The sequence below is a fragment of the Micromesistius poutassou genome (genome assembly GCF_964030765.1).
Source record: "Micromesistius poutassou genome assembly, chromosome: 12".
NCBI lineage: Eukaryota > Metazoa > Chordata > Actinopteri > Gadiformes > Gadidae > Micromesistius > Micromesistius poutassou.
Window position 1 is genome coordinate 16,670,668 of NC_140282.1, and position 18,430 is coordinate 16,689,097.

General features: G+C 41.1%; 1 protein-coding gene across 6 annotated transcripts in view; it reads right to left on the reverse strand.

Moving 5' to 3' along the window:
• Positions 1-18,430, reverse strand: part of celf1 (cugbp, Elav-like family member 1) — a 40,920-nt gene that overhangs the window by 3,579 nt on the left and 18,911 nt on the right. For 2 of the 6 annotated variants that reach the window (XM_084476264.1, XM_084476265.1), the window contains exons 6-14: positions 17,938-18,072; positions 17,280-17,359; positions 13,011-13,172; positions 12,450-12,519; positions 5,180-5,305; positions 4,603-4,719; positions 3,537-3,722; positions 2,590-2,733; positions 2,279-2,453 (exon numbers count right to left, since the gene is read on the reverse strand). In XM_084476264.1, the coding sequence (XP_084332390.1) occupies positions 2,326-2,453; positions 2,590-2,733; positions 3,537-3,722; positions 4,603-4,719; positions 5,180-5,305; positions 12,450-12,519; positions 13,011-13,172; positions 17,280-17,359; positions 17,938-18,072 (1,148 nt within the window). In that variant the 3' untranslated portion in view covers positions 2,279-2,325. The remainder of the gene's footprint in view (positions 1-2,278; positions 2,454-2,589; positions 2,734-3,536; positions 3,723-4,602; positions 4,720-5,179; positions 5,306-12,449; positions 12,520-13,010; positions 13,173-17,279; positions 17,360-17,937; positions 18,073-18,430) is intronic. The other 4 variants (XM_084476269.1, XM_084476267.1, XM_084476268.1 and 1 more) reach the window with 4 other exon arrangements.

An 18,430-nucleotide genomic window follows, 5' to 3' on the forward strand; every position in this document is an offset into this window, starting at 1 on the left:
GACCTCTGAAGAATAAGTCCCGCCTCTGAGCCTCCCGGTTCCCTCGGTCAAACGTCTATGGGAAATAACACGGGGTTTATGAATGATCGTACATAGCAAACTCTGTAGGTGGCGGAGAAGTAAAAGCTGCGGCACGTTTTGAACTACAACCGTTTTCATCTAGTTTCAACTGGGTTTTTGGATTTTTGGTGCCGTTAAAGTAGCATTAATAATCGTTTACTTCTTTAACGGCACCGACAATCCAAAAACACAGTCAAGACTAGATGGAACATGTGTGTAGTTCAAAACGTGACGCAGCTTTTACTTCTCCGCCACCTACAGAGTTTGTTATGTACGATCATTCATAAACCCCGTGTTATTTCCCATAGACATTTGACCGAGGGAACCGGAGCCTTGGAGGCGGGACTTATTCTTCAGAGGTCTATTAGCAGCACTTGCCGTGGATCCTACACACAGGTAGTTCCATTCTTCTTAGGGCATTACACAGCACCATAAGAGAACAACACTGAAATGGTTAGATCACGACACATGCCATGAGTTTAATTAGGGAAGCTGGACTTGAAACGTCCAATAGGTCCCAAACACACAAGAAGTATAAAACCTCTATAAAAATAGAAAAGGCATTATAGTTTTTGTTGGTAATATACATCATCTGGACAGTTACTTTGCTCTCCCTTGCTTGAAAAATAAATAAAAAATAAAAATATATGATGAGTTCTTGAAAGTCTAACAAACTGACAACGTGTCTCTTCAAAATGTATTTAGATTACTATGCGATCATCAAAATCGTGTACAAATAGTTTGAAAGAACAATTTACTCTAGTCCTAAGTAGTAAATCTAATAGCTGTGACCAGTTAACCTGCTCAATGATTTGTTACGAACTAGCAGGATATTTCTCACAAACCAGTTTGTTTCAGAACACAAATGATGACAAGCACAAATATACTGAAGAAGTTTGATATCATAACTACATGGAGGATTAATGTACACTTGGCAATGTATACAGAATACATTAGATTAGAGATTTCTTAGTTTCAGAGAAAGTAACCCATAAAATCACGTTTTGACATTTGGATGAATTTATTTTATGCTTGCTCTCTTTGCAGTGCAGCATTGGACATAGGGCCACGGTGTAGCTGCTGCTGTGGTCTGAATTGAAGATTTAATTGAATGACAGCACATATATGATGACCAAACACCACTGACAGTCTAGTGAAGTGCAAATTCAAAATAGCGGTTTATTTCAGTCAAAACCAGACCAACAACCCTCACTTTGTAGCATGACCAGCCAAAGGCAAGTGTGGTATTAATCTAGGATTCACGATTCAATCTTCTATGGATTATTCTCATACCGCACACATTGCAGACCGAGATGAAGGCAAACAAGCACAAACAGAAAACAAAAAAGATTTAGCAAATATATCCTGTATCGTCCCAATATTAAATCATTGATTAGACTCTGTGAAACTAGAAACAAAGACGTGTCGATGAGTCAATTTAGATTGAACAAATGCAAATTTTTGACCATTCAGCTCCTCTCTTCCCTGATTGGTTAGATTCATCTACTTTGCCTGTCCATCACAGGTGTATGAAGTGCAACACTTCTCAATGGCGGAGCAACGTAGGGGAGGGAAGGACCAGAGAGGGAGGGGTTGTTTGGTTATTTACAGTATCAAATCCAGCTATCTTCTGCTCTTTCTCTCAAACGGGTACAGCAGCTTTAAGAAAGGTAAAGGGAAGCTTCCTGGTTGATGTGGGATGGGGTAAGGTGTGCTTAAGAGAGGTAACGCTTAGTAGGTGGAAGCACGGAGCAGAAAGCAGAAAAAAAAAAAACAGGCATATCTTGGCAACAAATTCAGTGTGCAACACATCAATATTAATAAACAACGTGTATAAATATATAGATTCATATTTGTATGTATAATTGAACACAGCAAGCTGCTAGAACATCTTAAAAAATACACTTGCTTTTCCTTCTCGTCTTGAAAAAGAAAAAGGATAAATAAACCCTCAAAACCTCCCAACAGATCACGATAATCCAGTTTTTTTGTTCCACAAAGAACAACCAATGTAAGAAAACAAAGAAAACAGAAGCGGTGTGTACCTATGGTCTCAGTGCCTGCGTTAGCCTACCGGAGGGACAGAGAGATAGAGAGAGAGAGACTCACCCTGGAATATACAAAGGGAAGAGGTGAGGGGGAGCTACAGGAGAGCGACGTGGGGGAGGGCAGGGTGGGTGTGCAGGAAGCAAAAAGGCCTTATTCACACTCCACTTACCAGGGGACAGCACCCTTCTCAACCAAGTCCAAAGCGCATCAGCGGTCTCAGTAGGGCTTGCTGTCGTTCTTAGAGCGCTTCAGCTGCACCTTGAGCCTCTTCATGCCAATCTGGAAACCGTTCATTGATTGGATGGCCGCCTGTGATGACACCGGGTTGTCGTAGCTGACAAAGCCTGGGGAGGGGGAGGGCAGACAGTTTCCACACCGTAGGGAAAAAAGTAAACCACAAGAATCTCATTCCTTGATTATCATCAGCTGGTAATCCTCTAAGATTGTGTTGTGTGTGGATGAGGAAAATGGGTCACTTACCAAAACACTTGCTGAGGTTGGTCTGCTTGTCAATGAAGACCTTAGCGGAGATGACGTTCCCAAACGGCATGAACATCTGAAGAAGGTCTTGGTCTCCAAACTCCTGGGGAAGGTGGTAGATGAACAGGTTTGCTCCTTCAGGACCTATCGACAAATTAACCAATGTTAATGTTAAAAAAAATCTTTAAAAAAAGATCGAAAAAAAATCGACATTTTAACAATCATTGTAGCATATAAAAATTATATATATATACATTGAAGTATACATATACATGTACATATACAAGTATGCATATACATTGAAGTATCATGAGCATGGCACTTGATGCAATCAGTGTAGGAAATATAGTGCTGGTAGTTGAGGGCAAACAGGTAACTTGACTCAGACATCTGCTTCTCATAAAGTGAACATTGTTCTCATGATTATCCGCTAGTGTCTGAGAGGAAGGAGTTAGTGCTCTTACCCGTACTGCGACCGTCACTGGCTGATGCAGCAGATTTAAAACAAGACACAATGCACAGTCTAGTTTATCTGCCTGATGGAGAATAACACCACTGTAGCATATCACTTTACAAACACACTCACTGGTAATGTTGCTATGAGTAATTCAATTGTTTCCATATCCTAAAGTGAAAATGGCCTGAAATTAACAACCCCACACGATGCACTGTAGTGCAAGGCAATGATCGCCTAACAAACCAATCCAAAACCCAAAATGTCCTATCTGGGATGAATAAAGTACCATCAGTATCATATATACTCCAACATCGTTTCTAATAGACAACATTCCCTTTTTCCTCTCATGCCCGTAACCTCTCTTGATTAACTTAACATTTTCCTGATCGTGTAGCTGCTCATACTCTGGACGACATGCAACTAACGACGCCTCCCAGTGCTTCTCCCCCGGCTGGCATTGGGCTGGCATTTCTCCCCTCCAGGGACCTACCTTCTTTCTGGCTCCCCGCCGCTGACACACTCTGCTGGGACAACAGGCTCTGGTTGTAGAGGCTGGGGAGTGCGGCTGCGGCATACTGCTGAATGCCAGAGTAGGCCTGGCTCAGAGCCTCCATGGTGTTCCCTGAGCCATTGGACAGATTTCCACTACCCAGGCTGCCGTTGAGGGCAGCCATGCCTAAATTGGTGGTGGTTACAAAGGTAACTGATTAGTACTCAGCCGAGGGGAGCAAGCAGAGAGTATACAGCTCCAATTAGCAGCGTTGTGCAAGTTCATACTTCACATAAACTAGTTCAAAGTTCATTTCATACAAAAGAAAATGAATAAATTCACGTTGTTGCCAAAACCTACAGCTTTCTAGATGTGGGTCTGGATTTCCAGGCTATTTAAATGCATCAATCTGGTGAATTTTGAGAACCAAAATATGACATATCAATTACTGACAAATTACTTGCAAACTGCTGGTACTGATTAGCCTGGAAATCCAGACCCACGTCTAGAAAGCTGTAGGGTCTTCGTTTTGATGACCTGACAGTTAGTTACGCAAAAGCATGGTAGGGACAAAAGTGACGTTCATCCCTGATTATGGGCGTGCATGCGTATTTGGGTACCATGTGCACCCCTGATTATTAATACTATAAACTTCAAATAAGGCTTCAAGTAGAAGTGGGTGTCTGTTCCTCAGCTTTCCTTGGTGTTTTGACATACGCACACTGTCAAGCTCGCGCAGCTGGGGTGGGCGCGGGGCGACGCCTTGCCATGGCGATGAGGGGAAAACAGAACGTTGACAAGCCAAACCAGCTGCGAGGGTTTTCCCTTATATTAAGCGCTGCTGCCCACCTGTGTAGCCCTATTATTAGAGCAGCCAGTGAAGTCCATTTGCCTAGGCAAAATGATTCTGGGCGGATATTGAAACTATGATATTGAAACTAAACTATCGTATTTATTTTTGTCAAGTCTGGCAAACTGGTGAAGTGTGGTGAAGACAAAATAGTATTTAAATAAACATTGTAGTGTATTCTAATACCCCAAGTGCACCGCAACATAACATTCGTACCTGCAAGTGAGCTCATATTTAGGCCAGCTCCTGCGCCTGCGGCCAATGACTGGAGGGCTCCAAGAGAAGCCATGGGGTTCACTGATGAGTTGCTGCTGGAGGTGGGAGAGGAGCCTGCTGGCAAAGTAAGAAAGAGTAGCAGACGGAGGGTGGGAGTGAGGGGGTGGAAGGGTGGGATTTAGGGGATGGTGGGGGAGGTTGTGAGGAAGGGGAAAGAGGGTTGGTAGTGAGACATGGGAGGGTCAAAGAGAGCGGAGGGTGGGAGTTAGTTAGCAGATTGAGGGTGGGAGTGAGGGGACAGTAGTGAGGGGATGGTAGGGATAGTAGTAAGGTGAAGGGAAGGGTGGTTGTGAGGGGATTGAAGTGGTAGTGAGGTGATAAGAGGTTAGGAGTGAGGAGGGGGAGGGTGGGAGTTAGGGAATGGTGGTTAGGGGAGGGATCAGGGGTTGGGCATAAAGACCACCATTGATAACCACAGATATACAGCCACAGTGGAGGTTGAAACAATTGTTTGCCACATGTTTGAACCCGACTGCTTAGTGTGCCAGTCTTCTTGGTGCCTTGTGCATCTGTGTACCTGAACTAGTGAGCATACTGAGTGGGCTGCTGGATGTTGTCATGGCGCTGGAGCCTGAGGACGTGGCCTGTGTGGCACTGGCCGCCGCTGCTGCTAGTGCTGCCAAGTTCTGCATGGCGTTCAGACCTAAGGAGATGCAAGCACAACCACATGAATATAGTCAAACGTTTACACAACCTTTGTTTATGAGGTACAGTTTTTTTTTTAAACTAGTTTGAGGCACGATAAAAAAAAAAAAACCTACATCTTGATTTAAACCTTGAATGTTCTGGGTCACTTTGGATAAGTGCTACAAAATAACTTAATGTAATGTGTATGCAAATGTGTATGTATGTGTACTTGATGTGATGTGCATGTAGGGTCTGGCAACGAGTAATGAAAATGGCCCAACTCGAGGGGCGGCATCAAGCATGCATTTGAAAATATCCCTGCATGCAATTGGATAATACTACGACCAATCAGAAGAATACAAGGGGTGACGTATCCAGACCAGCGGAGCTAACCAATAGATAAGACTCTTGCCGTATCCGGATGGTAAAATAGCAACGCTTTTGGCCCGCCTATATCAGATACACCGATGTGATTGGTTAATGTTCTGGGCCAGAACATTAACTAACTTATCTAATAGTATTGCTCATTCCCAAAGTGACTCGCTGAGCAAATTCAAATTGTGCTCTCTCTGGAAACTGGATTTCCCGGGTAGGTACTGATATGAATGTTGATGACACAATGTAAAGGATCATACTAAATGGGGTTGAGTTTTCAGAAAGAATTTAAGAAAAGATCAAAACAAAAATGACTAAAACACAGTGCTGAGCCTTTGGCACCTAACAACCTATTGTGATTCTAGTTATTATTTATATTCCGCCGCGTTTGCATTACACAGCCTACACCGATCGCACGCTTTTTATGAAACTTACTAGACCTGTAGAGGTTGACCCAAGATTAATCTAGCGGAAATATTACACTGATTGGCCCAAAGGTGGTGCTATACCAACTGTCCAAAAATGCAAACTTTGCACAAGCATATCTCGTAACTGGTTTGACCTACACTCATGAAACTTCATGCTTCATGCTCACATATGCATGCTGAACAAATATGCCTCAAGAACCTATGACTTCCGGTTCCCATGACTTCAGGTTCCCGCCATTTTGAATTTAGTTAAAAACAGTAAATTGCCTAACGATCCCAGGTTTTTTGACATTGACAAAAATCCTTTAGCCCATATCATCTATGGACCATTATCTTCAATCTGACATAAAGATTAGTCTGTACAATAAAGTTTAAAGCACCCATGAGCCATTGACTTCTAAAAGAGCCGTGGTTTAAAAAACGCAAATAGTTAATTGCTCATATCAACATCAAGTTGGACTCCTATGATGTTGACCCCAATACAAAAGTTGTTCATAATCAAATTCTGAACAAGTTAAACACAACATATTTTCAAATAAGGCGTGGCATCGAAATGGGCATGCCCTGTCACAAAAAACGCCACAGTTCATAGACGCAATGTTTGATTTGAGCGGGACCGACTTAGTGGCTGTTGGGGCCCAAAGTTCCAACTGCTCAAGTAAAATGAAGTCGATTGGCAAAACAACTTGGCCACCAGAGGCTCAAAATCAAAACCTCAAAATTTAACTTAACGTCAAAAGGCAGGGTTAACTTAACCCAATCATCATCAAACTTGGGATAGTCAAAGGTACATGGGTCAAGATGAAACTGTCCAGCCTAAAGTTGGCGCTATTGCAACAGTACAAAAATGCAAAGAATTGTTTATTTTTCGGTAGGGTTAGGGTTAGGTTTGATGGTTTATTGGTCGGTAGGGTTAGGGTTAGGTTTGATGGTTTATTGGTCGGTAGGGTTAAGGTTAGGTTTGATGGTTTATTGGTCGGTAGGGTTAGGTTTGGTTTCAGAGGTATTCTTTGCAGCATGAAGATGCAAGCTATATAGGTTCAAACAACATTTATAGCCCTGGATGGTCCAGGTGGATGGTTGGTGAATGGCCACCATGTCCCAACAAGGATGCAACGTCAGCAAGAGGTGGCGGAGTAATGTTTGGGCTGGAATCATGGGGAAAGTGCTGATAGACCCCTTTAGGGTCCCTGACGGTGTGAAAATGACCTCAGCAAAGTATGTAAAGTTTCTGACTGACCACTTTCTTCCGTGGTACAGAAATAAGAACCGTGCCTTCCGTAGCAAAATCATCTTCATGCATGACAATGCACCATCTCATGCTGCAAAGAATACCTGTGTCATTGGCTGCTATGGGCATAAAAGGAGAGAAACTCATGGTGTGGGCCCCATGTTCCCCTGACCTCAACCCTATTGAGAACCTTTGGAGCATCCTCAAGCAAAAGATCTATGAGGTTGGGAGGCAGTTCACATCAAAACAGTCGCTCTGGGAGGCTATTCTGACATCTAAGAAGACACTCTCCAAGCACTCACAAGTTCAATGGATGCAAGAATTGTGAAGGTGATATCAAAGAAAGGGTCCTATGTTAACATGTAACTTGGCCTGTTAATATGTTTTTGATTGAAATAGCTTTTGATTTCAATATATGTCCTCCTTATGTTGCAAATTCAACAAATGACCATTTTTAGTTCTTTACAACTTAAAATGTTTTGAAACTCAATCATTTGGAACAGTGCATTTTGAGTTTTTTATTTTTGAAAAAATACTGTTACATTTTGTTCAATAAAATCAGAATTATACTCTATACTTAATGGTTGATGACTTCAAAATTATACTGACTGTCATTTGCATTGACTATTTAAGAAAATCTGCAAAAAATATTATTTGCATAATCATTTTTAGTGCAATAAACTTTAGTGCAATCAGGAGATGAGCTATACAGGTGACCACTCCGGAATAATAATAATCCCTAGAATAATATTAGGTATCCACAGATACTCTGTGGAGTATCTATATAATACTTAATAACAACTAGAAAATGCATTTCCTGCAGAAAATGAGGGTGAGTAATGTAGTGCAAAGTGAGGTTGAAAAGATGTTTTAGTTAAGCCACATATTTTAACTCGCAAAGAAATGTTAAATGGCTTAAATTAAGTGAAGGTATTTGAACAGAGTCTAAATGGAGTAAACAATTTAAACATGCACACCATTTAATAGTTGGAAACAAATAAAGTGAAGAGTTAAAAAGCTAATGTGATCAAGTTTGAATACATTTGAGATATAAAACTAAAATATAGAATAGCTGAGCGCGCGCGCGTGTGTGTGGTAGTAACTTAGTTATTGACCTTATTCCTTCACATCTAGATCATCAAAATAAGCTCACAAAATAATGTTTATAGCGTTGGGACTCCTTTGTGTCTCAGCTTTCATATGGCATATTGTTTGTGTAGACAGCATGTGTTGCCAGATTGGATTGCAATTTCCAGCCCAACAATAGCCCAATCAACCAAAAACCTGCCCAAATACTGCCAGAAAAAACGATTCATCATCTTCTACAATACTTCTACAACGGTAATTACAAGAATACAGACCTGAACACAACCTGATTATTAACTACGACATTATGTGGTATACAAGGTACCTCTCATCTATCCCTCTACACGAGGTCTGTGTAAAGAACACACTGAGTTCAGCAGAAAATGTCTTCAATGAGATTACATGAATACACAACACACAAAATAGGCAATGTAAAATACTAATGTTGAACACAATAAACACCTGAATGTGACCTAATTGACTTTATTACTTTTACGGTATGCGCGCGCACACACACACACACACACACACACACACACACACACACACACACACACACACACACACACACACACACACACACACACACACACACACACACACACACACACACACACACACACACGCGCGCGCGCTCTGTGTTCCGGGACACAGCCACAGGAAAAGTATGTTTGGTACATGAGCTAAAAACAACCATCAAAATAGACATGCATAAAATGATCTTACATTTATGTAGAACTTCAGCTTGAAATATTCTTACAAGAACTTGAATATAAACCAGAGAACTACGTACAGTCAACGCCAGCTTGACTAATACATCATCAATCAAATTTCCTTACAACTGCCGTGGACATTTGAGTAACAGGTCTGATGGCCCTCCCTCGCCCCTAAATATTATTGGAAAGGGAAGCATTGTTGTTAGCATTTAGCTTATACCGGGAGTACACCCGTATATGTAGCAAGCGCCTAGCCTTTAGCCATATAAACAGGGTTCCCCACAGACAAACGGCCGATATACAGAATAACAATCATATTTCCAATCGATTTATCATTTTAGCATCAGTGTAAAAGTAAATAACCTAACCGTTTAAGCTTGACATTGTGTTTCTAGGTTAAATATTGACGTTGTTTAGGCTCCATGACGTCCGCAATGGCTTTCATAGCCACCTAGGGCTTGACAGAGCGTCATCTAGAACGTCCTCACACTGTCGCCTCAACGTCAATGAGATCAACTGGAAAAATACGAAAGTGGGTATGAAATGAAACTTGAACTGTGATTCTGAAAAATATAAAAATTATCTGTTTAGATAGTTGAACATACAAGTGTGATGATTTGTTAAAGGTTAAAGGTTAAAGGTTGAAGTGTCAGAATTGGCGGACCAGCCACCTCTACCATCACCACATCATGGCCACAGGCTGATAACATCCAAGTGGAGGCCGATACCGCTAACCGATAACACACACACATATAAATATATATGATCATGACCTAAGATCATGACATTGTTGCTCAGACATCAGAAGAATCAACGGGGGGTTTAGGGGGGCGGACTTGCAAGGGGCGGGATATGACGTAGGGTCCACGACGGCTCCTGTCACTCAGGTGTGTTTTGGGTCTGACCGCAGCAACGGAGGCAGAATAGGCAGAACTCATCACGATCATCTTAAATGTTGCTGCAGCGATGCCTCATATATTCCGTTGCATCCACAACATCCGTATCGATCGATGAAAGATTGGAGCATAAGTTACAGACAAATAGAAGAAATGACGAATAAGAAAGGCGTCGCAAACGGCTGCGTTACCGGAGAAAGAGAGCGTCTTTTTTTGCTTCATTTCACATCTAACAAACACTGGGACAAATGTAGTTGATTTCTGCGTTTAACTGAGAAAACAGGGAGTGGAAGGACGGGACCCTATAATGTTCAGCTAACTGTTGTCAATAATAAGTGTTACGAGAGTTAGTGCATGTGTGTGTGCGCGCGAGAATGGCAGTGTGGGTGTGTGAGTGGACGAGCGAGGAGAGCGAGCGGTAGCGTGTGTCAGTTTAGTGAAGTAATGAACCAGTCCGGTTGTGTCTGCAAACGTGTTCTGTCAAGTTAGTGAAACTAAGAATAAAGTACACAGCCTTTCAATAATCGGCGGCCGCTTCATTCCGACCATATTCCGACCTATAAGCAGACCCACTGCCGGTCAAAGTGAAGGGCGTTACCCCCAAGAGAACATCGACGTCTCCCCTGTGCTCTCGACTACGGTCTGGGAGCCGACAGCAGGAAAGGTAACATAATAAAAAAAATAAACATTTTCTATATACGTGTGCAGCTGTGAACTCATGTATTGTAATTTATGTGATATGATGTGTACTTTTAGGGTTACGATAAGACCTTTCATTTAGCGTTAGTGGGAGCGGGGCACTGAAATTATATAGGCTATGTTATCGGGGCTATTCGTCATGATATCGGACTTATCGGAATGTAAGTAATAAATTCTGTTATCGGCCCGATAATTATCGTGCACCCCTAACACATACATATCAATACACACTCACGTGTGTATATATAAGATTATTCTTATTCTCATTCTTTATTTGAATTATACTCAAATTTGAATGTACACATTTTGTCTAATATTAATACTTACTATGTACCTTTACACTGTATACACAGGCGTATGCATTGCCATTCCCCTTTTAACTAGGAGGGCATATGCCACACATTCGGATCGCAGCTGATGTAAATAGTTGTTAAGCGTGTAGACTTTATTTTTCATCCGGCCAGACGTGAGAAAAGCATTTTGTATTAATTTTAAGGAACGCAAAGGTGAGAAGGGCGAGATTCTCTTACATTGGCATAAGTTTTTCAAGAAAGATTTTGAGGTACTTGATTGACCGGCACAGTCTTTTCTCTTTTTAGGGGCCATGTCAGGGTATCTAACCTGCATCGCATAGTAAGATGTGCGAAAGCCTTTTCTCTTTGATACGCTTGCGAGCTCTCACTCCGCAGTAATTTAAAAGGGACTCTGATGGCAATGGCATTTGCATCGTGTGAAGATAACAGCACGTTATATTAATTGCATTAATAAGGTATTTACCGTGTATCTGTGGATACCAATTGTTATTGTGGGATTTTTTCTTTTTTTATTCGACGGCCCATATCTCAACCTCTGGGTTGCAAAAAACTTTCCAAATTTCTCATCCCTCTAACTTATGTCTAAGTTAGAGAAAAAACTTGGTGCCAGAATTCCCATCGGGCCGCTATGACTCCTGGTCAGAGTTAAACGCTCGGCATGTCTGCCCTGATGGATAACAAATTCAGAAACTTTGTGTACATGCCTTATTTTGCATGCTGAATGTTTTTGCATTTGGGACCCATAATGTCTGGACCGATTTGGCTGTTAGGTGATATTTTCAGAAAAACTTGGTCCACATGATCTATGGATGTGTCTGATCTTACACCTCAAAGGGATTTTTTGATAACTTATAAAATGACTTGTTTCATTAAAAATATGTTAATTTAGCTAACAATATTCTACAAACCACATGTCAGCTTCAGAAAGTAGCAGAAACTTGAAACTTTCCATGCATATTGATACATTAACATTAACATGTGAAAGGTTTCTTGTCGCATTCCATGATGTCACAGTGTCAATTACAGAAATTGCTCTCAAGTGTAATGCACCACTTCGCAAGCAGGTGGCACAAAATCACACATAAACGGCATCTACTATTAAACCAGTATTTTGATGTTAACTTCCGGTCAACCAAATCCCATTTTGTATGCCAAACTAATTGTAGGGGAAACACAGATATATAAATATAACAATAGTGTGGCTTGCTTTGCAACCATACTAAGTAAAATATTCCTTTAGACTTTTTTAAAAGATCCCGGCGTATCAAGTGCCATATGCCATATGGACATATATTTAATCAAGGTTAATTTGAGACGACTAATTCTTGAATAAACTTCACTCATCTCTGAAGCAACCAAGTGGTGCAGAGAACATGGGCCTCTCTCAGAGCCGAATGTTTCCGTCGTCAACATACCTGACATAGGGTGCAGATTGTTGAGTGCGTTCCCTGCAGAGGCTGACTGCTGCAGCAGCTGTAAATAAAGCTAGACATTTGAACCAAACACAGAGAATGCACTGGTCAGTACTTTTGCTAGCCAGTGGGACGGGGTGAAAGAAGAGACAGGCATAGAGGCATCGCAAAGGGTAAAACAAAAAGGGACATTTTCTAAACAGAGACAGGGGGATGCAGTGGGGCATTTATTAACATGCAATCTGGCAGGAGATTTTAGACAAAGGAGGGGGAAATAAAGGAGAACCATGGTGATGGTGAGAACCATGATGCACAAGCAATAATTGTTGACTAGATGGAGGCATATTAGCAGCACACTGGGTACATGACAATCTGTGTCACTTTACTCAAACAGAAGCGTATACATATTGTGTCTGTTTTTAGCCCCAATAACCACCATAGACTAGGGTTATACTTCAAGATGAAGTATGAATGCAAGCTTGATACATGTTATTGATTGATTGATTCAATTTATTTCAGACATATGCAAACAGCCTCCATGCTTTATGTGATGTGTTAACTCACTGCCAGGTACTGTGGCCCAAGGCTGTTGAGTCCAGTGAGGTTGCCCCACATGGAGGCAGCATTGAGCTGCTGCATCTGTTGCTGGAGCTGCTGGGCCATTCGCTTCTGCTCCTTGTCCTTCTGTGTGTCTGCAAACTTCACCACAATAGGTGAAGAACAGCCCTAATAGTGGAGGGGAAAATACGGGCTGTGATGATTGAACGGTAGAAACTGATTTTTTTAAGTTTTAAATTACACAATGTAACCTTGTTAAATGCCCACACACAGATAATGCAAAACAATCATTTGTTTCTAAGTAATGCAAAAGTTGTAATAATGTTGCACCATTTAGATAACCTGGAAATCCAGACCCACATCTAGAAAGCTGTTGGGTCTGGCAATGAGTAATGAAAATGGCCCAACTCGAGGGGCGGCACCAAGCATGCATTTCAAAATATCACTGCACACAATTGGATAACACTACAACTGAGGATGGAGGAGAAAGGGATTGTTGCCGTTTGCGCACTCAAAGCCAAAGTTCCTTTCCCCCCCCATTCCTTTTCAAGGCCGAGATAACCCCCACTACGAGTCTTTACTTGTTGTGGAAGTACCAGGGACGTCGGAGAACCTGACGCAGTCTTTAAGATTCATAATATCATCCGGAGACACATACAGCTTTTGGCCGTGATATTATATATTACAAATTAATTAGTAATATATAATTACAACCTCTAGTTGTAATTAAACCCATACCTATAATGTAACAAATTTATGAGTGCGTAATATAACAACATTTTCCCTATAATGTTAAAACGTATAACATTAAAGTTCACCTATTACGTTATAAAGCAAGCATAATCATTTTCTCCTTATAAGCCATTTTCACACATTTTTGCCGCAATTGTAAATCAGGAGATTCGACCCCGGAGGGCGATTCACACTTGATGCTTTATATGCGGACAATCGATGTCGTTCAGACATCAGTAGAATCAACGGGGGGTTTAAGGGGGTGGGCTTGCAAGGGGCGGGATATGACATAGGGTCTAAGTTTGCAAGAGGCAGGATAAGTGTGGCCGCTGTCGCTCTAGTTTGTTTTGGTTTGACCACAGACCGCATGGAGGAAGAACGGGCAGAATTCATCACGATCGTCCTAAATGTTGATGCAACGATGCATCATATATTTTGTTGTATCCACAGCATCCGAAGCATAGATTGATGAAAGATTGCAGCATGAGTTAGACAAATAGCAGAAAGGACAAAGAAGAAAGGACAAAGAAAAAGAGAGCGTCTTTTTTTGCTTAATTTCACATATAACAAACACTTGGACAAATGTAGTTGATTTTTGTGTTTAACTGAAAAAACATTTTCTATATACGCGTGCAGCTGTGAACTCATGGATTGTAATTTATTGTATGATGTGTACTTATGATAAGACCTATATTTTAGTGTTCACCACGAATGACTCTGAAAAGCAGTGCTAACATTTAACTATTTTGAACCATTCAGGGGGGGGGGGGGCACTCAATGACATGCAAATGCAGACCAAAGCATCATCAACACTAGGGGCCCTATCTTGGGCCCTATCTTGCACCCAGCGCAATTGACTTTCTACACCAACGCATGTATCGTTGCTAGTTTGCACCCGGCGCAAAGCTGATTTTCCCCCGCAGCAACCAGGCGCCTCTACACTTGCGCCTGGAGAGGCGTGTCGGCGAAAAGCAGAGGCGTGTTCCAGCGCAAATGATACTTGGTGCTATTTTACCGATCTAAACATTGCGCCAATCCAATTACGCAATGCAATTCCAACTGACCGAAAAATTCCTGGTCAAAATGCACTAGCGGATAGCGCAGTTGGTGTTGCTATTTTGATGTGCCATGGCAGGTCGGAACTGCAACATAACGCTTACACACACACGTAGGCTATACACAGCACAAACATGCAAACGATTAGCCTGATTTAAATATTATGATGTCAAAGATTGTTCATATGAGTGAAACTGCATAGAAATAGCATAGATTGTGGAAACTTTTTTTCCATAGGGGCTGCATGAATGAACACAGTAGAGTAGGCTATGCCATGCGTTTAAATAATAATAATAACAATAATAAACTTGAGCAAAGTATATTCCAGCCTCCCAAAAGAAAATCTTGTTTTAAAATCTTGTGTAACAGCTGATACAGCGGTAAGTTATACTTTTAAATCAATGCATCTGCAAACACCGTACAGCAAACAGACATCGTGTACAAGCCCATATCTTTCGGGATTGATGAAGTGTTTAAAAGAGTGTTTAAGTGAATGTTTAAAAGAATGAATGAATGTATACAATGTATACATAATGTATACAATACTGGTAACAAACGATGTTTGTTAATGTATCACAGCATATCATTAAATAGACCCACAGTTGCGGCCATCGAGGACCGCGTCCGCATATCATATATGTGTCAAGTTGTCTTTGCCGCAATTTACATGACGACTCAGTGTTTCTGAAGTTGTAGAAGAAAATGCCATGTGTGAATTAGGCCTATTATTTGGCCATAAACTGAGCCATTTGAAGTTTGAAATTCATGTGGTCATGCATCTGTCTCTGCGGAGAATGCAAACGCGCTGTCAAAATATCAACTCGTCATGTCAAATGTGCTGGCTCTTTCTCTTTTTTTTCGTGATTCTCGTGATTTTGGTTTCAATACGCATATTGTTACAGCCCTAATCAACACGCCCACTCAAGTGGTGTGGGAAATTACGACTTTCTTCTCCTCATTCACATACAGTGTAAGGTCATTCACATTTCCTACAGAGAAAATACTACCTCATGGGTAGTATTATTCAGGAGATTTTCAGGGTAAAAATGTCAGGATATGATGTTCACACATATGGCCCATCAGGAGAATATCAGGACTTACATGCATGTGTGATAGCAGCTAGTGTGTGAGGATTTGATTACATTATAAAATTATTCAATTTATGGGTTACAGGGGTAATTGTTCAATGGAAAGTGTAGTATACTATGCATGCAAATAAATTATTCAATAGCTATTGAATAATTAATAGTTATTCAGGGCTCAAAGAGCATTTACATTTTTTAAATGCATGGGAACTACTATTGGTTAGTTAATAATTCGGGGGGGGGCACTCAATGACATGCAGCGTTTAAGGTGCCAAGCGTGAGCCGACCTCCACGCCACGGACACGCCCTTCAACGTACAGTCACAAATCCATCCCTAACTAACCCTAACCCTAACCCTACCGACCAATAAACCATCAAACCTAACCCTAACCCTACCGACCAATAAACCATCAAACCTAACCCTACCGACCAATAAACCATCAAACCTAACCCTAACCCTACCGACCAATAAACCATCAAACCTAACCCTAACCCTACCGACCAATAAACCATCAAACCCAACCCTAACCCTACCGACCAATAAACCATCAAACCTAACCCTACCGACCAATAAACCATCAAACCTAACCCTAACCCTACCGACCAATAAACCATCAAACCTAACCCTACCGACCAATAAACCATCAAACCTAACCCTAACCCTACCGACCAATAAACAATCAAACCTAACCCTATAGACCAATAAACCATCAAACCTAACCCTAACCAGACCATGACACAGACCATAAACCTAACCTAACCATTAAGTTTGATGATGATTGGGTTAAGTTAAGTTAAACCAGCCTTTTGGCGTTAAGTTAGATTTTTACGATTTTCAACGATTTTTGGACTGTTGCTATAGCGCCACCTTCAGGCCGTTTTAGATACAATTTGGACAGTTTCATCTTGACCCATGTGGCTTGGAATATCCCAAGTTTGATGACGATTGGGTTAAGTTAACCCTGCCTTTTGGCGTTAAGTTAATTTTTGACGATTTTTGTCATCAATGGATAAAACATTAGTCTATTGTATTGGGTATTTTCACAACAGCAAAAAGCATGTAAAGAAAAGTTCCGCTGTTGCTGTAACAAACATACTGTATAAAGTACATAATAAAACAGACTTTTGATATGTGTGAATTCACGGAAACAAAAAAACCTGACAAATAGATTTGAGGTTGTGGTTTGGAACGTGTATTTGATTTGTCTTGCAACCCCAACAATTACTAGAATTAGCAGTTGAAACCTGCATCCAATTAGATAGACAATTGGATGGACCTATTCCCCAATAAGATTGGCCTTTGAGATGAGGATATCATTACACCCACTACATATACACAGACTGATATACTGGAGTACATATATGGCAACAGACATGACCACTATAATAGTAATGTTCTCACCTCCATTGTCTGTGACTGGTGCATTGTCTTGATGGCTGACAGGGCCATTTGTCTAGCAGTGAACGTCACAAACGCACAACCTGTATGGAAAAGACACCATACCTATTTCAGACTGATAAGACATTCCAATGTGCTGCACATTTCATAGAAAAGCACATTTCATAGCCACAGACAAAAGCATCCAATAAAATGGCCAGGAAACAAAGACAAAAAACATTCAAAGATTTACTACAACTTGCTATTTACAAAATTGCACCAAGTAGCTGGTGCTGGTCTGTTGAAGATTGCATGGGTACAACAATGTATTTCTGAGTCCCATACAATGTGTAGGGATGTCACACATAATTAGAGCAAATCAACAAACTAGATGTCTGGGAAGATGTCCACGTTAAATGGAGGACCACTGCAACGACGGAACAATTTAGACATTTTACAGCATATGTGGTGGGCTTTCACGTTTACAGAAAAAAATATTTTCCAAGCAACAGTAAGAGGCAGATATTTATAAAGACTTGGTCAATTACCCAAAACTGCTTTAATTTTAGGTCAAAACATATCTACTTTGGGTTAGGGTCTAAGCCTAAATTACAACAAACGCCTTTCAACATCCCTAGAAAGCAGACGATGTTGAAAGTGAAATGAACTGGATCTGCCTCACCACGACTGAGACCATCTGGGCCACGCAGTATTCTGCACTCCTCGATCTGGCCGTAGGCAGAGAACATCAGCCTGATGTCATTCTCGTTACACTTCTTGGAGATCATCCCTATGAACAGCTTTCTGTCTTCCACGGCTGAAATGAATGCAGGGATAAAGCAATTAAGACTATGAAATGTGAGAGACATCGGGAGTCCGTACATCTATAACATGACAGTTTGATCAAGATTTACATTTTGTATCTGCTTTTGTACGTGCAAAACACATAAATAGTTGATTGATGGAGTCATTGAATTATTATATCTTACCCAAGGTCCCAAGTTAATTTTTGCTTGGAAGCAAAGTACCATATGGCTCAAAACTTCACATTTCACAAACATTAAAAGGTGCTGCAATAAGTTTTGAGTGCAAAAATAGTAGACTTGAGCAAGATTATGAAACTAAACAACCACAAACCAATGAGGGTATAGATTGGTTCATACAGAGACAGGCGC